Here is a 27,343-nt window from a genome sequence, read left to right as displayed (position 1 = left end):
CCTCTTCATTGAAAACTCTTCAAAATTAAGATGGCATAAAGATGTTTTCAGACAAAGAAAACAGAGCGCATTCATCACCAATGGGTTTTGTTACCAACACAGCTTCTCTGGAGGACAGACTAAAGGAAATTGATCATGGAAAGGGTAAATGGTCCTGAGAGGAAGAAACATGGAAATTCACAACAGAAAGGGTAAGCATGTGGATAAATCTAAGCGAATGCCAAGGGAAAAAAATAATAACAGTGATCTCCTGTGAGGTTTAAAATTCATGATAACAACAGAATAAAAGGTGGGAAGAGGTAAATGCAGTTAAAATGTTCTAATTTCCTTGCATTGTCCTGAACATAGTAAAAGTATTAATTTTATGTTAGACTTTAAAACATCTAGGGTCGACATTTTATTTTCCTGGGAGTAACTGCTAAAAGGATTGTAAAAGAATATGTAACTAACAAGTTCGACAGAAGAAGAAATAGAATGACAAAAACAATTCAAAAGAAGGTTTAAAAGGAAAAGAAAAAGGAACACAAAAAGGGTAGAATAAATAGAAAATGAATACTGAGTTGATTGATTTAAACTTCAATGTAATGTAAGTGGGTAATCACCTTAAATATTAAAAGGGAAATATTACAGCAAAAATATTAATCTCGTCAAACTGGTTATATGACAGGTTGAAATTTAAAAGATAGAAAAATATATACCATGTGAACACTAATTCAAAGAAAGTTGGTATAGCTATACTTAGTTCAAACTAGTCTCTAAGACAAGAAGTATTGCTAGAGATAAAAGGGACATTTCATGATGATAAAGAGTCAATCTCTTAGAAAGATATAACAATTACAAATTTGGATGCATGTATTAACACAGCTTCATAATATATAAAGTAAAAACTGACAAAACCAAAAGGTAAATTTGAGAAATCCACAATTGCAGTGGGATATTTTAACACACCTCTCTCAGTAATTTATAAAGCTAGCAGACAAAAAGTTCAGTATGAGTATAGAAAATGTGAACAAAATGATTAACGAACTTGACCTAACAGAACAACTACAGAGTAGATATTCTTTTCAATTACGTGGGAAAAATTTACCCAAACTGACTACAGGAGGTAGAATAATGGTCCCCCAAAGATGTCTGTATCCTGATCCCCAGAACCTGTGAATATGTTATATCACATGTCAAGGGGAAATAAGATTGCAGATGGAATTAAGACTGCTAATCATATGACCAGGAGATAAGGAGATTAAGCTGGATTACCTGGATGGACCCAATGTAATCACAAGATTCCTTAGATGTGAAAGGGTGGCTGAAGAGCCAGGTTCAGAGGAATACAGAAAGTCTCTAGAAGTTGGAAAAGGGAAAGAAACAGTCTGATCTATAGCCTCAAGAAGAACACAGCTTTGGGAAAACTTTGCTTTTAGCCCAGTGAGACCCATCATGTCAGACTTCTGACTCCAGAACTATAAGGTAATAAACTAATGGAGGGTCTGGGTGGCTCAGTCAGTTAAGCATATGACTCTTGATCTCAGCTCAGGTCTTGATTTCAGGGTTGTGAGTTCACGCCCCACACTGGGCTCCACACTGGGCGTGGAGCCTACTTAAAAAAAAAGATAATAAATGTTGTTTTAAGTCACTATTTTTCCAATCTCTGTTACTCGCAGCTGATCCAATTGCTAACTGATTCCAGGGTGTCTGCATCCAGCCACGTTAAACAGCAGGAGCAGAAACAGTACATGAAAGGGTGTAGCTGGAATACTGGCTGAATCTTGAGGATTGACAAGAGCAGAGTCTGAAGAAGTAGGGTAAGATCCTATCCACTTCATTCGTTTGCTCATACATCCATTCATGATACGTTTACTAAGCACCTACTCTCTGCTAGATCCTGTGTGTAACACAGGGCTGTAGAGATGACTAGGATAAGGTTCTTGCTCTCCAGGAGCTCACAGTGGAAGACAGAGAATTAAACCATGGGGAAGAGCAATGCCAGGAGTAGGAATCAGAGGAGATGGGAGCACAGAGGTTTCTTCTGGTTGCCAGTGATGGAATCCCAGTGTGTACAACTTAGACCAAACGTGTATGGGCTCATATAGTCAAAAGGAGGGCGGTCAGAGAGAGAGAGAATGTGGCCAAGAGGATGTGTGAGCAAAGGCAAGGTGAGAAACAGCTTGGAGGGTGTGGAGAGCCATGAGAGCTGGTGTAGGTAGGGTGCAGAGCACAAGGGAAGGAGCAGCAAGAAGAGATAGAGGCCTCATGGGCCACACCACAGGGGAGCCTCAAATGGCAGGTCATGGCATCTGGATGTCACCTGGCAGGTTATGGGGAACTGTGGAGAAAGGGAAGGAGTTGTTAAAGAGAGGAATGCAGTGATGAAATTTGGGGTTTAGAAGCATCCCATTGACTGTAACATGGAGGATGCATTGGAGAAGGGCAAGATTGCAGTCAGGGAGTCCCTTTAGGAAGTTGTTGCAATAATACAGATGGGATCATAGTGCTGTGCACATGGGGAGTGCCATGAAGATAGCCAAGAGGGATTCTAATCAAGACATAGGAGTCAGAATCAGGAAGCTTTTGATTGACTTGAGGTGGGTGATGGCAGGGGGAAATAGATATGAAGGACATGATTCTCTGATTTCTGATGGAAGCAACTAGGTGGTGCTATTTATTGAGATGGGGGATACAGGGAGACCAAGGTGAGGGAGATGATCGATTCAGTTTGGGGCACATTGACTTTGAAGGGCTTGGGGGACATTCTGGTGGAGATGGCCAGGACCAGTTGGATATTTAGGTCTGGAGGTCCAGTGAGAAGCCTAATCTGGAGAGAGAAACACAGAGCCATGAGAATCTAGGACATTGACAATGGAACCCTGGGAGTAGATGAGATCCCCAAAGGACAAGACTTACGGCAGCAACTCTCAAAAGATAAGCATGGGATGGCCTAACTCCCTGGGAGGGTTTGGAATCACCAGAGGGGCGTTCCCAAAGCACCAACCCTCAATTTCAGTAAATACCCTAGGAAGTGTGACCAAGGGAAACTCTTGCCGATGAGGATGTGACCTAGGGTAAGAAGAAATTTGGGACCCTTGGTAAGAAGAAAATAGAGTCAAGGTGGGCACAGAGAGCAAAGGAAAAAGGAGCCAGAAAGGAGGAGAGGTTTGAGGAGATCCAGGAGAATGACGTGCCCCGGATGATAGAGCAGTGACTCTCAACTGTGAATGTGTACCAGGGGCACTTGTGACAAATACAGATTCCTGCCCTTCACTATTCTGATGCCATGGGGCCCTAGAATCTGCATTGTAAAGAGTTCTGCAGGCACTATTTCTGGAGTAGAGAATTTCACGAAGACAGGTGTGGTCGACAGGCTTACACCAGCAGAGGGGATGGGTCCAGCAAGATAAAGATCTGTTGGATTCCGCTCTTCAGGAGGTCACCGGTAACCATGGAAGAGGTAATTTCGGTGGTGGCAGCGTGGGTGTAGAATCCAGATTGCAGTGGGCTGAAGACTGAATAGGAGGTGAGAAATAGAAGACAGCAAACGTAGACCCCTTTTAGAAGTTTGGATGAGAGGCGGAGGCGAGAGCTTCATCCCCCTCAAAGGCCAACTTCCATCTCCTGGAGAAACTTGGCAAACAGGATTGGGGAAATCTGGAGGCTGAGTCAGACACTCCGTGGACCTTCAGAATGCACCAGGAAGGCAATCTGGGAATCGGCAAGGGCCGAGCACACCTCAAGCTGCCAAATTTCAAAACCAAACCCACTGTGCCCTCCTTCTGTCTACCCACTCCAAGCGCGTTCCACCATATTCACCGCCCAACTGATCTTCCCATGACTCAGATCTGACTATCTTTCTGCCCTACTTGAAACTTCCAACAGCTACTTTCCCCACTCTCACCCAGGAGAACACCAGGGAACACTCCCAGAGAATACCCAAGTCCCTAAACTTGGCATTCAAAACCGTTCTGACTCTGGTGATCCCTACTTCCCTCTGCATCTTAACCCCACCCTCTTCGCCGTCACCTCCCACTGTACTACATTCACCTCGAACCCAGGCTTCATGGAGTCACTGGCAGTTCCCCAGCGAACAGTGCTCTCCCGCCCTCATTAGCCTACTAGTCATCTTAGACACAGCAAACTCAAGTTCCACCTCCTCTGAGAGTTAGTTACTCCTTCCTCGGAGAGAACCAGCACCTTGCCCACCCCTGTACCAGAGTACAGGTAGAATAAAGTCTTCTTCTCTATTTGTGGACACAGCTATCCCCTCACTGGACTGCGTCTTCCCTGGAACCAAGGTCCTCATCTTACTCTTCTCTGAATGACCAGCATCCCGCCAGGGCTGAATTCCCAGTAAGTGCCAGTGAATGTCAAGTGGGATTTCACCTGAAATACCCATCATGATAAAGGAAATGTTTAAATTATGAAGTCACCCCACTGACCCTTTGATCCACCAATCAAGTAATTGAATCTGCAGGTTCTTCCCCCGCCCCGCCCCCCGCCGCCCTCCGCCTTTCCCTTCTCCCTAGTTGTACTAATGCTTTCGGATTAATTTCCCCTCCTAAATGTAAGAAAAGGCATGCGCTGGACAACTGTGTCTTTAAATTCGATGGTACAACGTCTCCTATGGACTACGAAGTCCTAGGCCAGGGCGCTACAGTGGAAAGAGGCCCTGGTTCCATCTCACGGAGTTTTAGTTTGATTTTTTCTTTAACACGTTTCTTAACCTCTCTGAACCTTAGTGCAGATGGGGTTACGAATACCACTACCTTGAAAAATTGTGAGAATCTGGCGAAATGCTCCTTGCAAAGCCTAGTTTTTGTAATGCTAGCTGTTATTAGGCTTCTGAGATCCTAATGAAGCAGTATCTTAGTGTCAGGACGCCAACAAATTGCATTTGTAATTTCAAAAGTCTTAAAGAAGCGCCCAAAGTAATAACCGCCCTTCAAAGTTTGTTTCTCTAAAACGCGAACTTCTGTATCTCCGCCGGCTCCTCAGGCCCACTTAAGACGACTATAACTGAAGCTCCGCCTCCCTAGCCTCTAGCCACGCCCCCTTCCGTACAAGCCTTACGTTGTAGGGGCCTTTACTATTGATCGACACTTCTATTTACCAATAAAAAGTGAAATTTCCGTCAACGTCCGGTGAGGGGGCAGGACTTCCTTGTTGTTGCTAAGACACTCTTGTTTCGCTCCTTGACAACCCTGGCGGGGGTGCACTAGCTGCGGCCCCGGCTCCGGCCCCCGCGGGAGCAGGTGAGGCCCCGGGGCGCGGCGGGCAGCCGGGCGGGGAGGGCCGGCCCGAAGCGGGGCCGAGAGGCGTCGCGGGATGGGTGGGGCCTCGCCCACCGCGGAGGCTCCACCTCAGTCTCCTGCCTTCTGGTCCCCAGCCCCAGGTCCTCCGAACCCCCACCCCCACACTTCGGGGACCTGCGAACTCGGCCGTGACAGATTAGCGGTGGCGACTCTGCGGGCTGCTCCTTCCCCCACACACCTGATGCCCCGTCCTGCTGCGCGGTCCCCCATCCTTCCGAACCCGAACGCCTCCCCCCCCACCCAAGGACCTTGATTCCCCCCGACATTTCGTGGAGTAATTTCCCACTCCCGCGGCTGGACGGGTGCTCGCTATCGCCTTGGCCCAGATCATTTGACATGGACAGTTGGTGACGTGCTAGGAATCCAGGCTGGTCAGTTCCTTCTTTGGGCCTCAGTTTCCCCCATCTGTAAATAGAAGTTGGATTGAATAATCTCTAAGGCCTCTTCGCCTCTGACGGTCTAGGATGTGATTCTTTGACCCAGCTGTAGGCTTCCCTGTGGATGTGCTACCCATGGGTGTAGTGAAAAGAACTTGGCAAACCTAATTTGGATTCCCAATTACAGGACCTTAGCAAGTTATCTAACCTCCCTGGGCTCCAGGCTGAGTATATATGAAATCAGGATACAATAGGGCATCTCCTTGGGGAATTCTGAGGATACATAGGAATCGAAGTATGAAGAGTCCACTCCAGTGTGGATTTAGTATGTGTTACCTCACTTCCTCTATCTCTTACTTCCCCACGTTCTCCCCCTCTATGAAGTGTCAACAGCACCCTTAGTGTCAGCCGTCATTTCTTCATGTGACCCTCAAATCCAGAGCTCCTGCTCTGATCTTTCTCCTGGGCTTCTTTAGGGGTTAGGGATGCTTTGGGGTGGGGCTGAGGGTAGCGTGAGTTATATCGCTGTGGTGGTTGGACTGATAGCTTCCCTTCTGCACCCGATGATCCTTGATTTGGTGATTACCTCTTCCTGACAAGACACCTCCATTCGCATGTCTCACCAGCCACTTAAACTCAGTAGTTCCAAAATCAAACTGGCCCACTTCTTTACCTGACCGTCCATTCCACCTGACTTGCCCTGTGTTTCTCAGTGGTGTGGCCATCCTCCCTCCCTCTGCCATGCCCCTCACACTCAGGCGGTTGTCAAGTTCCTCTGATTCTGCCTCCTCGAGGACCTCACATCTTCTGCATTCTTGAAGCTACCATCCTGACTCAAGTCTTTAAGTATTTAATGCCTGTCCCCTGAGCCAGTGCTCTAGCTTCCTAACTGGTGTCCATACCTCGAGTCTTTCCTGTTTACCCAGCCCGCCAGAATAATCGCCTGAAAACAATGCAATGTCACCAACTCGCCAGAGACCTCCAAAGGGCTTCTCGTTCCCCAATAAAAATATCCACTTCTCAAGCCTAGGTGTTAGAGCCCTTCTGTACTTTCCCAGCCCAACCCCAGCATTTTTTCCCAGGCTTCTTTTTCCCTTCTCCTGTGCCAGGTTCTGTCCTCTAGCCAAACTGGACCGTTGGAAATGCTTTGAGCTTTCTGGTTGGATATCACTGTGTTTGCTCATCTCTCTGCAGAGAGGTCTTCCTCACCTTGTCCACTTGCCAGGATTCCCACTCAAATGCTGCCCCTTCCACCGAGCTTTTCTTTCTGTCCTCTACCCTGCCCCTTCTAGAATTCTCCTCCCTCTGCCCTGCATCTGCTTTGTGGCACGTACTGCTTTCTGCCATGAACCATAGTTGGTTCCTTGTGTATGTGTGTTGGTCTTTCAGATTGTAAGCTCCTTGGAAGCAGAGACTGTCTCTTGCTTATAGTGGAGTCGTTGAAAAAGCAGTCTTGAAGTCCTATATACCTGAGGGAATCCTAGCTCCTCCATTTGTTAGCTGGATAGAAAGTCACTCCTTTTCTCAGCCATCATGGTCACCAGAAAAGTAGGCATAATAGCGTCTAACAGAGTTATTGGGGGGGGTAGTAAATAAGATCCCGTATGTAGGACACCCATCCTGTGGCCTTGCTCAAGGTCAGTGTTCAATAAATATTGAATGGATTGGATACGTCCTCTCCCTTCCCAGGGGGTAAATGAAATATAATTTAATCACACTGTAGATATCTGATGGGCTTCTGCCATGTGCCAGACACTGGTCTTTGCACTCTGGGGCATCGGTAGGAGAATAGATAAGGTCCTTTCAGCTTCGGGTGATTGATTGGACTCACGACACACTGCTAAGTCGTGACTGGTTGTGAGATGTCACCGGTAATTAGCAATCGTGAATGATAAAAAACATAATAAATCAGTGCTAACTCCAATTTATTTCTGTAATAATGTCATTCTTAGGCTCTACATTCAAATCTGTTCTCTTGAGTGGGAAAGGGGGGTGGGAAGCTGCGTAATCCACTGTCTGTGGGAAGCATCTGTTCTTGTGCAGAGCGAATAGCTGTGATGGTTATGACTTTTTGCTGTACTTTGTATCTTGACAAAAACGTTTGGGATTTCATCCACATTTGGGTATGTTGGTGAGAGGGTACCATGTGAGTCAATATTGTTTATTATATCAGGTCACACATAAAGAAAATGTCTTCATCTCTCCATCTCTTTCTCTTCCCCCTCCCTCCTTTGTCTTCCCTCCCTCCCCTTAGTCTAAGGCACAGCAAAAGTGTTCACTGGACTGCAATAAAATCAGAAAAAATAAGGGTAGTGTTAAAAACAAGAGCAACAGCAACAACTTCCCGTGTGTGTGTGCGTTGTGCACGCGCGTGCACATGCGTGTGTGTGAAAGGTAATTGTCTTCTCTGAGGACTGTCCTTTATTCTGCAACCATCTCCTTGTAACTATTAAAACCTTCCTTCATAGTGGATAATGTGTTTAATGCTCTTGCTTAGCATAATTTAAAAATGCAATCCTGTGTTTGCTTCCCCCTTTCTAAACTGATCTGTGGAATCCAGATCGTCCATGTTGTTTCCTGACCTCACCACCATCTTGGATGAATGGCCCCGGGCCCTTAGGTTGCTCTCTCCTCCCCTCGCCAGCTTTGCTCTGTGTTTGCCAGAAGACAGAGGGTAGACGTGGCCGGGAAGGGCGGGAGGGTGACCAAGGTGCACAAGTGTGTATCCTGGATATGGCTGGAAGCAGGAGGTGTGCGTGGACAGGTGGCTGGACTGGGAGATGCTGAGAATTGAAGCTATTTGCATTTCTGTCTGTCTCCTACTTGCTTGTGACTGGGGAAAAGGCACAGAAGGTAGAATCAGAAAAGTAGGTGTGGGTTTGGATCCGGGCTCCGTCATTGCTGGCTGTGTACCCTGGAGCCAGCCCCCAAACCTCTCTGAACCCCAGGTGCCTCATCTGAGAACGGGTGTGGATGCTGTCCCCACAGGTTGTTGTGGGGTGAAACGAGACAAGGAATGTGAAAACCCAGTGTACCCACACCACTAGCGCTGGCCCCAACTTGTGCTGCAGAATTTCCTTGTGACTTTCGTCCGTCCTTGCTAATACCATGGTTTGCAGAGTGACAACTCAGCAAGTGTTGGTTTGTTTGGCTGAATGTCTGGATGTTCCGTGAGCTGGCGTATGAAGAAAGACGTTGCAGGTCCCCCTCCGAGTGCACCAGTAACAAGAGCTGATATTTACTGTGACGTAGTCTGTGCTTCATCCCAATTTCCTGGTGAGAAAACTAAGGCTCAGAGAGAGAAACACTTGTCTGAGACGTGAGATGTCAATCCGGACCTGCCTGTGGAGCCCGCACCCAGCCACCGCCCTGTCCTGCTCTGAGGGTGTCCTCCCATCTCTCAGATCCCGGTGGTGGTGACCAGGGGCACCCCGAGGTCCACAGGCCAGAAGTGTTCTGGGCATTGAGCGGCCGGGGGTACCCCCAGAGGGCGGGCAGACACTTTGGGCCTTATTTCCCAGAATCCTTTATTTCTCCTCCATCCTGCCCACATCCCCTAGCCCTCTTCAGGATTCTTCCGAAATCCTTCAGACACAAAATAATACACAGGGACTGAGGTCAGTGTCACCAAAGAGCAAGGCACAGACAGCAGGACAGGGGCACTGGCTGTCTCAAGGTGATGACAGGAAGAGCCCTGTCCATGCCCCCTGTTGCCTGGGAGAAGCCTCGCAGCAGACATGGGCGAGATTGGGTAAAGCATGCAGAGGCGCCCTTGGTCCAGGAGGAGAACAGGGGGCCGGAGAGAGGACACGGCTCTCACCGGCCTGATGTACCAGGACGTCCTGGGACTGGTACCCAGCAGATCCAAGGACCCTGGCCATGGGCACACTTGCATTATTAAAGGGCTCTCTTTTAGGCCTGATGGGACTTCTTTCTGGCCTGGAGCTGTCAGGCACACGCTTATTTGCATTGAAGATTGATACGGTTATTAGAGCTTCTGGGTCCGCTATTTTTGGTAGCGTTCTTCCAGCCGGGTCTTAAATCGCGGCTGAATGACTGTAGCTGTACCATAATGATACAGCATCATAAAAGATTCTCCTACCTTTCTGTATTTGGAAGCACGTCATCTATAACTGTTCCTTTTTATTCTGTAAGTCTCATCCCTTTTGGATCCCCAGAAGTACAGGTAGTGGTTAAGAAAAGCCATTTGCAATTATGGTCCTTAATAAACATGCTTGAATAATGTGGATGAAGTCCTGGCTAATGGCAGGGCAGCCGTAAGAGCCGCGCAGTGAGAAGAGCGTGCAGACCTTTGCCGTTTCCAGATGCTCCCAGGCCTCTAATCAGTGCTCACGATGGATCCCTAAGAACGAGGAGACGGGTCTCTCCCATTTCACAGAGGAGGAAACCAAGGCTCAGATTCAGTTACTTGCCCAAGGCTACAAAGCAAGGGAGAGAGCGGAATTCATTTTGGTTATAAAACGGGCATTCAAGCCTAAATACTCTGCCTCATGGTTCCCTGGCCTCCCCTGCCTCCAAAAAATACCTGTCCCAGTGGCTTTTCCGCCTTTGTTCCTGAAGAATAGACTTTGGTAATACCTGAGTCCTGTTTCATCAGGATTCCATGTTCTCCATCCACAAAATCCTAGCAGCGTGTGTGCGCTCACCTCTGGATTCGCTTCCGGGCCACTCCGGGCCAGCACTGGTGAGCGCCGAGGAGGAATTGGACAAATTGAAATATTGAGGTGGGAGAGGCCCGGTTCCGCGTTTTCAGCTGAAAATCTTGGGAAGTCAACAAACCTTAAAGCCCTTAGCCTCTGATCATCGCTGCGGCCGCCACCCCTGTCACACCTTGATGGCCTGGAGGGGGTGGCAAGCACGTGGCTTTGGTGAACGCCGGGAGGACAGGATGCAATTGGAGATGGACCTTAACATTAGTGAGCAAAGACCAAATGAGTCACTGGATTTTGTGAAATAAGAAGCAGGAGCAGAAAGTACAAGGAGGGGGCGCCTGGTCGTTTGCCGGCTTCCACGGAGAGCCAAAAATTGCTAATATCCGAGTGCTCCAAATGCCGGGGCTTGATGAGATCAGAGGAGCCGTCTGTCTCCCGGGAAATCAGGTGGTGGGGTTGGTCCAGCCTGGTGCGAGGGAGCCCACCAAATGGGGTGGCGCAGATGGCTTCTTAGGCCGCAGAGAGAGGGAGAAAATTGAGGGCACGGCCCAGGGAAAGTGCACAGACAGCTCAGCTCTCGGCCGCACAAGGGTTGAGTTCGCGTTAGAACAGTGGTCACCGACGGCCAGACAGCAAACGTGTGCTTCACGGCTGGGGTCACAGGAGCCGCACCGGTGGTGGCGGCTGGCTGGAGGCTCGTTTCGTGGGCGCCTCCCGTGTGTCGGCGCTGTGACGGCCCACATCGGGGACCGGGCCGGAGTCAGACCCCAGCCCTGCTGCTCTCTTGCTGAGGCCTCGGGCCAACGGAGTAACGGCTTCAGGCCTCCGTTCGTGCTGGCCTCCGCCATGGGGTCGCTGCAGCAGTGGGGTGCTGGGGACCGGAAATCTAGCAGATGTCACCCATAGTTACTCTGCTGGGCATCTTCTGGCTTCGATGGCTGTGCCGTGAAAACAAGCCTGTTCAGAACCATGAGATGTGCTGGTGTAACATTATCGGGCTGTGTTTGTCCAGTGCGGATGGTTAAACAGGGTTCACAGCACGGTGGTTTGTATGAATTTAGATCAGTACTTCTTTTTGTTGTTTTTTTATTTTTGAGAGAGAGCAAGTATGAGTTGGGAGGAGGGGCAGAGGAAGAGGCAGACTCCGCGCTGAGCCAGGAGCCCGATGCACGGCCCGATCCCAGGACCCTGCGATCATGACCTGAGCCGAAGGCAGACGCTTTACCAACTGAGCCACCCAGGCGCCCTGGATTAGTACTCCTGAGATGAAAAAGTCCTTTGAATTACAGGAAAAATGGAATTGTCAAATAAAGAGAAACACCAGGATTTCTAGCAATGCTCCCAGACATTTAGGATCCAGGCTCCTCTCTTTAGGAAAAGTCCCATCTGTTATTACATAACTAAATTGGGAAAGAAAAAAAAGAATCCAAACATACGTATTAGGCTTTATACCTCTGTGTTCATATGCACGCACATTCTCTCATATGTGTGGCCACGTGCCGGGCCCTGTGTTAGCCGCTTTGCACACATTGTCTCATCTGGTCTGTTACAGCCCCCAAGAGAGAAATGTGACTACCCCCGTGTTACTGATGAGGCATCTGAGGCCCCAGGCCATGCTGCTGGTGAACAGTAGAACCAGCACTAATGCCCAGGCCTTATACCTTCTGGACCAGCCAGACGGGACAGGGAGGCCTGAGCTGGGAGCCAGGCACACCCAGGAGGACACGGAGCACCACTGCTCCCGGTCCTTCTGCACATCAGGGACCTGTGGAAGGAGGTACTTGCTTGCATAAGCCCAGGATTGTCGACCTTGACGTTTAGCTTTCTAACCACGTGTGCGGGGCAGTGAGGACCGCGCACACTCGTGTCCCTGCAGAGTGCTGCATCTGTCAATCGCGAGCTCCAGCTCCATCCTCGGCCTGGCCCGCAGTCAGTATTTGTCTTGATAATGACGGTGTGGGCTTCTAGCAGCATACCAGTGTGTTCTTACCGGCCCCAGCAGCTCGTGTTGACTCATCCTCCCGTCTGCAGACTTGCTGGCCATTTGGAAAAGGATGTGGAGGAGGTAGGACGGGGCGGTGTCACACTGTCAGCGAGACATTTCTAATTTGTGATGCATGGGGTTAAAGCCAACTCTTTCTCCTGGTTTTTCCTGTTTTCTACAGCACCCCTAGAGGAAAGACATTTTCTGCTCCCACCCAGTTGGCAGGGCCTGCTTCCCGAATCTGCCGGGCGTGTCTTACTGCCAGGGCAGCACCTCCCGAAAGCCCCGCTCTCTCCCTCCAGTGGTCACGGTGGAAGGATCATGGGAGAAACAGAAGGGAAGAAAGAGGAGGCTGATTATAAGCGACTGCAGACCTTCCCTCTGGTCAGGGTAAGCCTCAGGGGAGCGAGGCAGGGCGGCTGGCTGGGCTCGCCAGCCTCGGAGTGAGGCAAGGAGCTCGTTCCCTGCAGGACTGCAGGGGGAGGAAGTGAAGGGCTCGGCAGACTCAGATCTCGAGGTCCGGAAGTTGACAGCGCTTCATTCGTCATCCATTCATTCATCCAACAAGTCTTTCCTTAGGCCACCTGCCACGTGTTGGGCACTGTTCTAGGCACTGTGGATGTAGCTTTGAACAAGACAGAGGCCTGGGCCACATGAAAGGGAGGCTTAAGGGACATAACTCAGGTAATTAGTGCTCTAAGGAAAAATAAAGCAGGTGTATGGGGCTAGAGAGGAGAGGTTAGCTTCTGGAAAGAGTTCTCTGATCTCTGACTTGAATAAAGTTGGGGAGATAGCCTTGAGGATATCTGGGAAAGAACATTCGTAGCAGGGGAAACGGCGAGCACAGAAAACCCAAGGTAGGCTTGAGCTCCACATTTTGGAGGAACAGAAGGATCAGAGTGCCGAAATGGGTGGCGGGATGTGAGGGCCAGAGTGACAGCAGGCCAGACCTCACAGCAGGCCAGCCACCCCGACAGACATGGTGACAAATGTGAATTCTATCCTGAGTTCAAAGGCGAACAGTGGATGTTTTAAACAGAGGAGTAATGTGATCTGTTTGATGTTTTTAAAACCTCACTCCAGCTGTTTTAAGGAGAATGGATTTTCGGGGACCAGAGTGGAACTGGGGATACCAGTGAGGACACTACTGCAGGGACCCAGAGAGATGAGGGGGGGACTGGGTCCAGGTTGTGGTGTGGAGATGGTCGTGAGTGGTTACACTCAGGACAGATCTTGAAGGTCAGGGCAGTAGAACTCACTGACACCTTGGGTGCCAGGTACAAGGACACATGATAGTCAAGATAGCTTCCAGGGTTGGTTTTTTCCAGAACTTAGGAAAGAAGATGGTGTCAATTACCAAGAGAAGGAAGATGGAGGAAGAGTAAAGTTATCTTTTAGACTTCTCAGTGAGCTTGTCAAGTAGACGGTTGCACATAGGAGTCTGGAGCCCCAAAAAGAGGTTGTAGCTGGGAATGAAAATGTGGGAACCCTCCCCATGTAGACGAGAGACAAGTCCACAGGACAGGGTGGCATCTGCTAGAGAGGAAACTGCTGGAGAAGAGAGAGAGTGGAGACGGAGCCCAGGACCGTCCCGCAATCAGGAGGAGGAGGGGGACCCAGCAAAGTGAATGAGAAGGAACGGCCAGAGGCAGGAAAGAGCGGGAGACTTCGAGAGCAGCCAAGCTGTCTCTTCAGGCTTTTGGGGTGAGATCCAGTTGTGTTCTGGGGCCACTTCTAAACTGTTTCCGTAAGTCGCATCCTCTCCTGCCCGGGGCCAGCCTGCTTCCCCGTGGCTGCTGGCTGGAACGCAATGCTGATGGAGCTTCATGCCCTTGCAGGGGGGCCCAGCTGTTAGAGCCCGCTTGGTTCCACTGGATTCCATGCCCTCTGCTCACCCCCAGCTGCACGCCCCGAGTCCGGAGATGGGTCCCCCCTCTGGGCTGTGCCAGGGCAGTTCCCCAGTGTCCATGCCTTAAGCTTGGGACAGAGAGGCCAGCCCAGAAGGCCAGGTGGCGGGCTAAGCCTCTCTCTGTTTGTCCCCCTGCCCTGTCTCTAGCACTCGGACATGCCAGAGGAGATGCGAGTGGAGACCATGGAGCTGTGTGTCACGGCCTGTGAGAAATTCTCCAACAACAACGAGGTATTGCCATCGGTACAGGTGGCCTCTTGTGCCTTTGGTGACCCCCGTGGGTGAATCAAGTGGCCCCCGGCCCCAGTCCAGCTCCAGAGACTCCTACTGGGAGCTGGCTAGCGCCTTCCTTCAAAGTGTTCGAAGCCGGAGGAAGGCCAGGAAGGGAAGGGGCTGGTGCTGTCTCTGGGCACTGGTCTGCTGGTCGCGCCCAGCCCTAGAGGGCTCTCCGTGCCGCCCCTGCCTGTGTGCCCTGCCTCAGGCACCCCGCCCGATAAGCTTACCCCTTGGCTCCATCCCAGTGGAGAACAGGGCCCGGCCAGTCATTCATTCATGTATCCATTCATCCATTGAGAAAAGATGTGAAATGCCATCTCCATTGCAGTCACTGTTCTAGGTGCTGGGGATGTGGCCAATAAGCATTGACGTGGGAACATCATTCATCAGGCTGATGATGAGTGAGAAAGTCAGTATCGTGGTGGCCGATGGGGAGGCAGACCCTGGCCGATGAGAGGCTGCGCTTTGGGCCAGCCAGGCCCCAGTTCCAATGCTGTCTGCAGCCCTTCCTAGCTCTTTGACCTTGGACGAGCCATTTCTCATCTCTGAGCCTTGGTGTCCTAGTCTGTAAGGGGAATCAGATGCCCGTCCCCGCTGGGCACTCGTGAGGACGTGTGCGCTGAGGTGGTGCGGGCCAGGCGCCTGGCTCGCCGTGGTGCTCAGCGCACACCTGAGCGTGGGGCTCGCCCTCTGAGGCTGGGTCCTATGCCCCCCCCCCAGACTTCTTCTCAAAAGAAGCTTCTGAAAGAGCCAGCGCAGGAAGGCGTGGGGGCTGTTGCTGTAACGGAGGGAAGCAGCCCAGCTTCCCTTCCAGGAGCCCCCCAAACCCATTAGGGAAAAGTCTCTCTGTTCCCTGAAAAAGCTGTCAGCTGGCAGTGAGGACGATCCACATACAGTCTGCGGGGTGCTGTCGGGCGCGTTCCCGCGTGGGGTCCTGAGCACAGCCCGGCGCTGTGGACACCAGAGACAAGCGCTCAGTGGCAGAGCCGGAACTCGGACCCCCGGCTCTGTCTGCAGTCCGGTGTCTGCTTCCCCTCCCTCACCGGTGTCTTCTCGACAGGTGGGGTCATGTCTGTTCTTCCATCCCTGTGTAAGAGCCCCTAGCAGGGTGCGCCAGTGTGGAAACCCTTCCTGAAGGTTCCGGGAGCAGGAGAACAGCAGTAGGGCAACAGGCTCTTCTCTTGCCAAGATTCCCAGAGACGGGATTGACTCATGCCCCCTGTCTCCCCCGCTGACGAGCGTCCTCTTCATTCCAGAGCGCTGCCAAGATGATCAAGGAGACGATGGACAAGAAGTTCGGCTCATCCTGGCACGTGGTCATCGGCGAGGGCTTTGGGTTTGAGATCACACACGAGGTGAAGAGTCTCCTTTACCTGTACTTCGGGGGGACCCTGGCCGTGTGCGTCTGGAAGTGCTCCTGACGCTGCCCCCCAGTCCCTGCCCCCTGCGGGGCCTCTTCCTGCCGTCCCTCATCCCTCATCCCTCGTCCTGTCCCTCGTCCCTGTCCCTCGGGGATGGGGAGCAGCCCCAGGCAGCTCCTGGTTTTTCAGAGGAGAGTCTGGGGTCTTTCCTTTCGCCCTTCCGTGCAAGTTTCTGAGTCACGCCCAGCGTGTGCGTGTGTGGACCTCTCTTTCCCCAGGCTCCCGGCGTGTGAAGGGGAGAGCAGGCTGTGGTCTCGATGCAGGGGAGGGGTGGGAAGCGGGACAGGGTAGGAGGGCGGGGAGGTGGAATTTTTCTCACCAGGACATGCCAGCCCCACCTCTCTTGGGGGCTGCTCTCCCCTTGCCTCCCGGGACCCCCGCCTGTCCACCCCCAGCACTGCTGGCAGCTGCCCACTGTCCTGGTCTTTACTGGCCGGAGGCAGATGGCCCCAGGAGGAGCCTGTCCTCTCAAGGGACACTGGCAGCGTCTCCTCTTGTCCTCTGGAGAAGTGGTGACTCCCCAGAAGTCCCTTCCCCAGTCTGATCCCAGGCCGAACGAACCACTGCATCTCGTTGGGCCAGTAGCTCCCTAGTCCCCGGCTTTGGCATGAGGACCGAGCAGCCTTCCCCCGTTCTCCCTCCCTCCCCAGCCGCCAGGCCGGGACCTTTAGTATGGCCTCCACCCCTGCACTTGGTAACCGAGGCAGAGGGTGTGGGGAGACAGAGGGTGTGGGCGTCGCTGAGCCTCGCGAGGCTCCCGGGCCAGGAGTGCACTCCCCCCAGGCCTGTTTCGGCAGGGAATCCTGCCTGTCGGCTACTTCTCATCAGGGACCGCATGCTGATTTGTACTTCTTATCTCTGCTGGGTTTTCTATATTCTTTTGTGAGCGGGGGGAGAAGGGTTTTAGTAGAAGGGTGAACCCTATTTTACACAGCGGTCTTATTTATATAATGTCTTGGTTTTTACAATTAAAGTGACCAAAAACGGACCTCGATCTACAGCCTCTTCGGGTTCTGGGGCGGGGGGATGGGCTCAGGCTCCTCAGGCTGTGATGGGTCCCAGGAGCCCAGGGAGTCTTCTGGAACCTGTGCCCAGGCACAGCCCTGCTCGCCCGGGCCCTGCCCCCTCACCATTGCGTCCCAGATGGGGACTGCGGGCCGTCGCTGGGGCCACGCAGGCACTGAGCGAGACACCCTCGGTGGCCAGACTAAGCTGCCATGGCCATAAAGACGTTTTCAGCCTCACATGATAGAGTTTGAGTTCAAAGCTGTTCATTCAAGGGCTGTTGAGGGCCAGGCTCCAGGGGCAGGGACACAGAGATGGGAAAGCCACAAACCCTGCCCTCCGTCGCTCACGGTCTGCAGTGGTCTGGAGCGGAGGAACACTTGAACCCGCTTGTTTCAACCGGACAGGAAAAGTAATGTGACCGAAGATAGGCCAGGGGCCCTCCCTCAGGAGGAAGGGGCACCTCCACGCCCAGCCCGGGGAGTGAGGGGGGTCTCTGGCGAAAGCGACTCTTGAAGGGGGACGTGGCTTCCCTGGGGGAGGGGCTGCCCCAGGCCAAGAGGAGGTGGGAGTAAAGACTCAGGAGGCAGAAGGAATTTGAGGATGAGGGGGGCACACTGTGGGACTGCGAAGCCCCTTCTACTCGGGCCGGCCCCTCAGTTCAAGTCTCAGACCCTAAAATGCTGGGCAGAGCTGGGGCAGTCTGTCCTCCGCAGCCTTCCTGAGACAGCCCTCCTAGGACACTCGGGCCTGGGGTCTAAGGCTGCCCCAGGGCTGGAGAGATTGGGGGCGCACGGAGAGGAGTGACAGGAGAGGGGGCGCCGAGGCCTGGAATAGCTGTGGTTTATTAACCGCCTGCTCTGCGTCTGTTCTCTCCTTTAATCTGCCACCGTGGCTGCCAAACGGGGAGGTTGGCTCAGCCTGCCACCGAGGTGGCAGGGGCAGCATTTGGGAGCGTGGGCTCCGCGGTCCACCGATCTGGCTCAGGCCTGTGCTTCCAGACCTCTCTGTGCCTCGGTTGCTTCGTCTGCAGAATGGGATAATGTTGGGAGTCTCAGGCCTGCCTCTGGAGCAGGTGATCCCTCCCCCCTAGGGTGTGTGCTGTTGGTGTCTTCCCACCTGACACCCAGCCCCTCAGGACGGGCTGGAGACTCAGTGAGATGGGGCTGGTAAGGGGCTGGCCCCCGCAGGCATGTGATAGAGTGGTGCTTCCTCGGTCCAGGCAGAGGACCCCCTCCCCGCTTGCTGCCCCACTCCTGCTCCCACAGAAGGTCTGGTCACGGTCGGGCCGGGTCAGGTGACCAGGCCCCCTGGCAGCTGTGTCTCCCAGGGATTTCTTCCTTCTGCTCCCTGAGGCCAAGGCCAGCCACGGTCACCCCGAGCTTCCTCGCAGGACCCTCCCCTCTCCTGGCCAGTGGTTCAACAAGCATCCGCTGACCGGAGCTGAAGAGGAGAGGGACGTAGTGAAGAACGCACCGTCCTTGGTAGTGAACGGCTCAAGGTCTGTTGAGTGGGACAGACCCAGAACAGAAAAGCAGGGCACATCGAAGTCATCCACGAGGAGGAGAGAAGGGGCAGGGGTCGCGGAAACATGGGGTTCAGAAAAGGGAGCAACTCACTGCCCAGGGCACTGGGGAAAGCTTCCAGGGGAGGTGGCATTGAGCTAGGCCCTGGCCTTTTCCAGGGGTGGGGCAGCAGCATGCAGCTACAGGGTGGCCCGAGGACACCACCGAGATGCCCTGGGAAGCGGGGCAGTTGGGCTGGAGTTGACCAGAGGGCAAGAGGGGAAGGGAGCGGGCAGAAGGTGAAGGCTTCGCTGGGGTTGGGGAGGAAGAAAATGCCGTCTGTTGAATGTGTCCCAATTTGACAGGCACTGGGCTCCCTCCCTCATGACCACGATGTCCTGTATCCTCAGCAGACCTCCCAGGCGGCAGTCCCTGTCCCCGTTTACAAATGAGGAGCCTGAGTTGCGAGGATGAGGCATCTTGCCCCGGGTCCAGCGGGGAAGCCCCTAGCCAGAACCTGAGCCCCGGCCCGCGGGCCTCCCCGTCCCTGCTCGTCTCTGCACCGGCTCTATTCCCCGGCCTTCCGTGCGCCCCCCACCCGGCAGAGAGCTGGGTCCCCACGGTCGGTCCATCCAGCTCCTGGCGGCTTCTCCCACTGGCCCTGGGCCTCTGCTCACACCAAGCAGCCCCGGGCCTTTACTGAGTGGAAGCGGGAGAGCAGCCCTGCAGCCCAGCCTACCTGTCTCTGTCCCCATCCGGAGCAGTGGCTCACTGCTCACACCTCTGTCCCACTGCCACGCCCAGCCAGAGTGGGGTTTGTTTAGACACTGGCCCCCGGGGCTTGTCCCTCTGCTGCGAGAGCAGGGAGTGCCGGCCACTGCGGCCTACACTGACTCCAAAACCATAGGCCTCCAGAGCAGGGGCGCCAGGGGGGCCGTGGGGCACTGGGCAGTCAGTGTGAGAAGGTGAAGGGTGGGGACTTGGTATGGGGTCCCTGCTGCATGCCCCCAAAGGGGAGCTGCCTTTGAAGTGCCCCCTGTGGCCTCAGGAGAAACCTGGTGAATATTTAATGTCCTCTTAGAAGGGAGGCTCAGAAGCTCCAGGATCCCACTTAACCTACTTCCTGCCTCTCTGAAGAACAGGCAGGCAAGGGGGAGTGTCCCCTTGGGTTGTGGGGTCCCAGCACAAACCAGTGCCCCCCACCCAAGCAGGAGCGACTGAGCTGGGAAGCAGGGCTTTCAGCTCCTTAAAGAGAGAAGCAGGCAACGTCTGAGTCCGCCCTGCAGGCCCTCCCCTAGTTGGGGGGGGTCGTGAAAGTTTAGCCACAAGTCGCCACCCTGTTCTATTTTCCTTTTGTTCTTCTCATCTCGTATTTAAAGCAACCACCTCCCACCGCCAGCTGCTGTCTTCCATCCTTCGAAAGGCCCCGTAGGGGGTGGGGGGGTGGAAAGAGAGCTCACTCTCAGAAGAGCTGAATTAGTATTAATAATATTCCCAGACTCCCAAGCGTGCCAGGCACTTCCCTGAGCATTTTCCAGACTCGAGCTCATTTAACTCGTTCACCCGCTCTGAGGAGGTACTGTTCATGTCCCTCTCTTCACATGGAGCAGAGAGGTGAAGCCCCAGGTCACATGGGGCTGGGGAGGCAGAGCTGGGGTTCACTGTAGGCCTGGGACACCAGAGCGCCCGCATCTAAACCTCGCCAGCCCAGCGGTGTGTCCGCCGTCTCTTCATCTGCAAAGTAGGGTTCACAGCCCCTGCCCTGCCTCCTTCCCAGGATGACTGGGGGGCACTAGGCAGATGCTGGCCATGGACATGGGCATGCTTTCAAGTGGGAAGGGCTAAGCCGGGATTTGGGCCTGGGCCAGTCTGGGGAGCCACCCTGCACCCTTAGCCTCCTGGTCCCCGTACACGTCGGCCCGCAGTGCTGGAGTGTGAATGGCAGGGGGACCGTGCGTGCATCCACACACACTTCCAGTGACCAAGGATCCCAAAGAGCTGGACTAGACACCCCTCCACCCTGAGCCAGGGAAGACAATCTCCGTGACAAGTGCCTGTGGGGGTTCATGGCCGCGCAAGACCTCCCAGAACCGCATCTGTACCTCCAGCCTTAAAATGGCCCAGTGAAGTGGGGGTCCCCACCACCACCAGCGGTGAAGAAATGCCTTGTGACACGCCTGCGGTAGGGACTGGCCCTGGGCTCAGGTTTTCCTACTGCACATCCACAGCCTCGGAGATGTGGTGAGAGTGACAGCTCCTCCGGGACACCTTCCCTACTGCACCTGCGGGACCCCCCTTCTAGACTTTCACTCTGTGTCCCCAGTGTGCCACATCTTCTGTCGGTATCTACACCTGCTACGTTTTATCAACTTGATGGCGGGAAGTGTGTGTTCTCTCTCTAGCACAGGGCCTGATATGTATGGAAGATGCATCGTGATGAGTAAGGGAGTGAAAGGATGGATGGATGGATGGATGGATGGATGGATGGATGGATGGGAGTAAGGGAGTGAAAGGATGGATGGATGAATGGACGGATGGACAGATGAATGGACGGCTGATGGATAGATGAATGGGTGATAAGTGGGTGCTGATGGATGGAGGATGGGTGGATGGGTGATGGATGGATGGGTGATGGGTGGATGGATGGATGGTGGATGATGGATGAGTGGAAAAGTCCCGGGAAACTTAGAGCAGTAGGTACCCATGGCGGGCAGATCAGCGATGACTGAGTGAGAGGCTGAACCTTGTCCCTTGAGTTCTGATACCCTCTGCCAAATTTCCAGGCCCCTCACAGAAGACCTCAGGTTTGTTTGGGACTCGCAGAGTCACTCCCCCTTGCCCTGGTTCCCAAGAGACATGGAAAATCCAGAAGCAGCATGAGTGGATTCCCATGGGTGGAGGAACATTGCAGAGCAGGGAGAGGGTGCGGGGTTTGCAATTAGCCCTGGAGACCTGGGCTGGCCCCACCACTCGCCAGCTGCGTGGCCTGGAGTGAGCCCCTTCCATCTCCTGAGCCCCATTCTCCTCGTGTGCAAAATGGGGAGAAGTCCTTGCCCTCCTACGCAGAGGTCACGGGGAGGATGGAGGGTATGGAGCTGCAGCCAAAAGGGGGTCATGAGGTAGCTACTGTTGTCAAAGCCTCTGCCTGCGGGTTGTCATTGGCAAGTGCAACGTCAGCTTGGCTCCTACACCCTGGGTTGGCCTTCAATGACCACTTTCAGCCTCACCTGCCATCCTGGTGGTCTTTCCAACCATCGCTCCACAAATATTTGACGAGCTCTGGGGAGATGCTGCCCCCGGGGGGACACAGACTACAAAGGGGCTTCCTGGAGAAGCCCGTGCAGGCAGAGCTGTGGGTAAGCCAGTGGGTTTCAGGAGACGTGTGTTCCAGGAGCCCTGGAAAGCTTCGCTCAAGCCTTCCTGATCGCCCTGGTGGGCACAGAACCTCCCCCTTGAGCACTCAAAGGCTGGCGCACTTGTGGGAGCCAATGGGTTTTGCATTATGTATCCCCCTACCAAGCTTAGCACGGGGCGGGGGGGGGGCGTACATAGCTGGTGCTCAGTAAATGCTTATTACATGAACGCCCTTGTCCATTTATTCCTTTGTCAAATCTTTCTGCCAGGTTCTGATGGGGCCGGGGACACATGCTTGCCACCCTTCAGAGCTGGCAGTGAGGCAGACCTGAGAGCACGGAAATGCCCAGGAGGGGCGCAAAGACCAGAGGAGGGACGTTTGAGCTGGACCTTGAACTGAACTGGACTTGGGGTTCAACCCACGGGGAAGGGGCTGAGGCGGAGCTGGGAGCACGTGCATGAGCACTGCCGGCAGTGGGAGGGGGGCACAGAGCACAGGGCGGGGGGCAGGAGAGGAGAGATCGTTCTGGAGCGGGGGCAGGGGCCAGGCCTTTGCAGGCTCACTCGCTGAGATGGGAAGTGTGAGCAGGTGGTCACGGAGGCGGTGGCAGCATCCACATGGCGGGGTCCAGCTGCCCTGCAGCAGTAGGCCTGCAGGGTGGGGGCAAGGCCCATGCTAGGATGAAGAGAGGGGGCCGAACTGGGGGAGGCGACAATGTGTGGCCACTCATCAAGGGCTGGGAATGCTGGTGTGGGGAGGCATACCTCAGTCTTTGAGGGGTGGTCCTCGCTGTCCCCACCACCCCCAGCTCAGAGCCCCCGTGGAGCCGGAAGGGAGAGCACCACCCTGGGGACAGAACAGCATCTCGGGAGGTTTGTCTAGCAATGTTCTGTCACTGAGTCACCTGGAGGCCAGCCCTGCCAACCCCTGGGCCCCTTGACTTGCGGGCCCTTCTCTTATCAGCACTGATACCTGACCCCCCACCACGTGGCCAGGCCTCCTCCCCACCGCGGCCTCTACTGCGACCCTGGGGCCTTGGGCACTCCCTGGACCGCACCTCTAGAGACCCATCTGGGAGATGACCCCTGCTCTGGCCATCAGTGCTCCCTTCCAGGCTGTCGGCCTGACCCAGCTCCATGGCGCTCCCACTGTCTCCGTAGGGGCGGTGATCCCACCTCCGGCTGCTGGGACTCTTCTCAGTGGCCCTGCTGCTGCCCTTGGCTCCTTCCTCTTGGGCCCCTTCAGGTGGCCTTGTCACATTCAGGGCAATGCATGCCTGCCCACTGCCTCCCTGCCTCCCCCACTCCGGCTCAGGGCTCGGGAGCCCCTGGAGGCCCTCAGCCAGGCGCCTTCGGGAGTGGTGGGACTTTCCCAGGACTCCGGGAGAGGAGGCTGCCCAAAGAACCCAGGGGCCGCAGCATTCGGGGTGGCTGGGGCCAGACTGGCCGAGGCCAGACTGGCCGAGCTGTCTGCCCAGCCCTGTATAACACCCGCGCCCATGCCGGGGGGAGGACAAGCTCCTCCAGGTCACCCCAGAAAGAACTTCTCGCTGACAAACGTCAAGAGTGCCGCCCAGTTCCTGGGCGATGTGTGTGCCCTGGCCAGAGACGGAACCCCCCCCACGTCTCCGCAGCCGGGTGACAAGTCAGGAGGGCTCTGTGAGGCCTGCACAGCTCAGACAGACTCCAGGATGGGGCTCTCTCTGTCTCAGGCTCCCTTCTTGGCTCTCTTCCTCATCCCTCTTGCTGAGTGTTCCACCTGCTGCTGGGCCCTGGGACCCAGGAAACGGGCAGTCCCTGCCATGAAGCCGTGTTCCCTACCCATCAGGGCCTTGGCTTCAAACCCCGCTAATTGACTGTTGAGCTCCCACGAGCTGGGGGTGCCAGGGAGAAGCCTCCATACCCAGACTGGCCCAGAGGGCTTCTTGGAGGAAGTGACATTTGAGCTGCACCTAGAAGGGATTTCCACAGGCCCCAGGGAGGTGGGAAGGCGGGAAGGCGGGAGGCATTGTAGCCAAAGAAGCTGGGGGCGGGGGGGGGGGGCAGAGCTGGAGCTAGGGCTGGGTCAGCAGGGAGGGAGCCACGGGGGATTGGGGGCCAATTCTTGCAGGACCGTGATGCCATAGAGCCGGAAGCAAAGGCCCTTTCTCTCAGCTCCGAGGGCTCAGGAGAGGCAGCCAGGAGCCAGTAACCTGCTTTGCTAGCCAAGGATGGAGCTGAGCCGTAGCTATGCTGCAGGCACAGGCGAGCGGGACCTCCTAACCCGGTGCCCCAGCCCCGTCTCCCCCCCCCCCCCCCCCCCCACAGCAACCAGAAGGACCGTGCTGCTGCCTAGCATACCTCCCTGTCAGTTTCCCCACTGCCCCAGGATAAAGCCCAACTCCTCGCCCTGGCCCGCCAAGCCCATCGTGGCCCAGCCTCACTGCCTGTCAGAGGGGTCCAGCTGCCTTGACGGCCAGGGCCAGCCTGACCCTCAGGTTGATAGAGCTGCCAAGCCAGACCCCTGGGGCACCCACCCCGTGGCGATGCTTCCACATCTACCAAGACGAGCTATACCCCAGCGTGACTGCCGGCCTCTCCCTGTTGGAGGACGTGGCTACCAGGAGGATCATGGCCTCACGTGTGGTCAGGTCCACCTGCATGCCCCGCCCCACACTCCCCATCCCCCGGCCCTGCCCTCCCCAACGCTATCTCCTCCTTGCAGTCCAGAAGTCTCAGGGATCCCAGCTGAAGCTAACCGCATTGTGCCCCAACAATGGTACACCGTCTTCAAACCCATGAGGCGAGACCAGCGAGGGGACTTCCCAGCTCGGCCACGAGCTGGCTGTGTGTCCCTGGGGCCAGCCACCCCCTCTCTGGGCTCATCTCCTCCTCTGCGCCCAAGAGCTGATCTTCCGGATAGTACAATTCAGCTCCGCTCCTGTCCACCCCCATCCACGCCTGTGCGGTGCCATTTCTCCAAGATGCGTGCCCTCCTCTCCCGCTAGGAGCTCTCTAGGAGGCTGTTCTCGCTGCGGCTGGCGGTGCGGGGCGACCTCTTGTGGCCACATGTGGGCATAACATGGCTCCGCAGCGAGGTCCCCTCCGGGGCCCACACGAGGGCGCTGGGAGGGCAGCCTGGGCTCTGCCTACACCCTGCTGTTCTCCAAGGCCCAGCCAGGCCTCCTCTTCAGGTTCATCAGGCCCCAGTGGGAAAAGGTGGGGTGCTGTTGAGTCAGATCCAACTGCCTTCTGATCTTCATTCACAGACATTTATTAAGCATCTACTGTATGCCCTGCCTGTGAGGGAGCCGGGGCAGCAAACTAACAGAGCAGGCGGGTCCCCGTCCTCACCGAAGCCCCATCACCTCCACTTCTATCTCCGGGCCACATATCTCCTCCTGGAAGCTTGCCTGCTCAAGTCCCCACCTGGCAGGGCGGCCATGAGGATGGAGGTGCAGGGGCGGGACCTGGCCCAGGGCAGACAGCAGAGACTGAGCAGATCCCCACCCTCCCCTCCTCCACCCACTCCCCCCCCAACTCCACCGTCCATTTGTCCAGAGGCCTATTCCAGGACCTTCTGCCTAGACTTTCGAGGACCTCCCTCCAAGCTCGAGTGCCTCGCCTTGTCTGGGAGATCAGCTTGGTGCTGACTCTCTCACTTTACCTTCCAGGGAAGGGGCCAAACTAATAGAATTGGATGGGGAAGCTTTTTCAAAAATAAGGATCCTTTCACAGAGAGAGGGGTAACTCTAAAATTTGTCTTTTAGGCCCCTTTGGATTTTCTGCTCAGAGGGTTTCCTCGAAGCAGGGCAGTGCTGAGCCCCTCCCCCACCCCCCTAGCCAACACAGGCTGAGGACCCAGGCACAGAGGAAAAGGCAGGCTGGGCCTGTCCCCTTCAGCCCCCAGGGAGCCTGCCTAGAGAGCAAGGGGAGACCCCGGCGCGTCTCCATTCTGTGGCTGGGAGTGTCACCTCCAGAGCAGAGACCAACCCCCTCCCTGAGCCTCAGTCACCCTGGGAAAGGACATTTGCCACGCTCCACGTTCCACCCACAAAAGACCCAAACAACCCCAAGGATGTTCTTCCACAGCCACTCACACATCTCTGATTGCACCTGCTGAGGCAGAGGGAAGACACTAAGGCACAGAGAGGTTAAGAACCCTGCCCGGGGTCACGCATCCACTGGGAGCTGAGCAGAGGGTTGAGCCCAGAGCAGACTGTAAGTTCTTCAGAGACCCCAGGCCCATTTCACTGGATCATCTCTCTTGACTTTTGAAAGGCCTTCCTGTGGATCATTTCCGGAAGGAAGCCCGAGGAGGGAAGGGAGTGGCCTGTAAGTGCAAGGCTCTGGGCCACGTTCTCATTCCAACCACACCGGGGCCCCTCAAAGATGAGGAAACAGAGGCCCAGGGAGCAAAACTACCCCCAGCCCCCCGCCACGCAGCTCTCTCACAGGGGCAGGATTTTGTCTCTGGTGCTGTGGGCAAGATGCCGAGACAGCCCGACCCCAGGACCAGCAGGTCTCTGACCTAGCGTGAGGCTTCCAGCCACGGGCCCCCGGGGGAAGGGCCGGCTAAGGCGTGGGCAGAGGGCCTTTCTGTCTCGTCTGGGGCTGACCCACAGGCTGCTTCTCTGCCTTTGGGCAACGCTTTGTTCAAAAGGGAGGCTTTTCTCCCACTACATGAGCCTCCGCGGCCAGATCTCTGGTGGTCTCCTCAAGCTCGCCCCGTCCCTGGGTTTCCCTGCCTCCACCCGGCTTCCCAGGGGCAGATTCGGCCGTGGCGCTTGGGTCGGAGGGGGCCAGCTGGTGGGTAGAAAGGCATCTGCTTTCAGACCCTCTGGCCTCGCCATTCACCAGATGCTCACCGTGGACCAGCCACTCAATGTCCCCGAGCCCAGCTTGCCACAAAGGTGTTGATCAGCCTGCGTCTCACGTTTCGGAGATTTAACTGAGCTCACAGGTGTTAGGAAAGTGCCTAGGGCCTGACCAGTGCGTGTCCTTCTTTCCCTCTCTTCTGGGACAGGATCCTGGAATTCTGGAGGGTTCCCCCAGTCATGGGCCGAAGGCTGAGTATCATCACGGTGATGTGTGGCAGCCCAGCTGACAGAAAGCTCTGCGGACTCTTCTTCACAGCCCCCCGTAAGCAGGCCCACCTCACTGGGGTCCCTGGCCTGGGGAGGCAGTGAATCGAGAGCCCTCCTCCTCTGAGCCTCCCCCGAGGCCTTCCCCCTCCCCCCACTGTCCTCCACACGGACTGCCTTCCCCTCTTCCTCCTGGGGATTCCCGTGTCCAAAGTGGACGCAGACTGCACCCACTCTGCCTGTGGGCCTTCTCCGTGCCAGCCCCAGACAGAGCCTCGCACACTGGCCCATCTCTGGTGGGGGACAGGGGACAGTGCCAGTGATGAAGGCAGCAGAGGGCACAGGGTCCCGTGAAGGGACACACAGACCACCCCCGCATCTGGGGAGGCTTCCTGGAGGAGATGCCATTGTCACTAGGATTTTCTGAAGGATTTACGAGTGTGCCTGTGAATTAGTGGAGTGTTAGCTGGGACAGG

General features: G+C 55.1%; 1 protein-coding gene across 3 annotated transcripts; it reads left to right on the top strand.

The window, feature by feature from the left end:
* The first annotated feature begins 5,136 nt into the window (after positions 1–5,136).
* Positions 5,137–16,928, top strand: DNAL4 (dynein axonemal light chain 4). 3 transcript variants are annotated; one of them, XM_034644014.1, is made up of 5 exons: positions 5,143–5,240; positions 12,227–12,415; positions 12,516–12,724; positions 14,391–14,474; positions 15,776–16,928. In XM_034644014.1, exons 3-5 carry the CDS (start codon positions 12,656–12,658, stop codon positions 15,938–15,940), a joined length of 318 nt encoding a protein of 105 aa, XP_034499905.1. In that variant the 5' UTR covers positions 5,143–5,240; positions 12,227–12,415; positions 12,516–12,655; the 3' UTR covers positions 15,941–16,928. The 3 variants fall into 3 exon arrangements, with proteins under 3 accessions (XP_034499906.1, XP_034499905.1, XP_034499907.1); XM_034644016.1 differs by having other exon boundaries at positions 5,154–5,240; positions 12,350–12,415; XM_034644015.1 differs by lacking the exon at positions 12,227–12,415 and having other exon boundaries at positions 5,137–5,240.
* The last annotated feature ends 10,415 nt before the right edge of the window (positions 16,929–27,343 follow it).

Source organism: Ailuropoda melanoleuca, chromosome 15, assembly GCF_002007445.2.
Source record: "Ailuropoda melanoleuca isolate Jingjing chromosome 15, ASM200744v2, whole genome shotgun sequence".
In the NCBI taxonomy this organism is placed as follows: Eukaryota; Metazoa; Chordata; class Mammalia; order Carnivora; family Ursidae; genus Ailuropoda; species Ailuropoda melanoleuca.
Note: the sequence above shows the minus strand (reverse complement) of the source record. Positions and strands in the feature narration are given on the sequence as shown.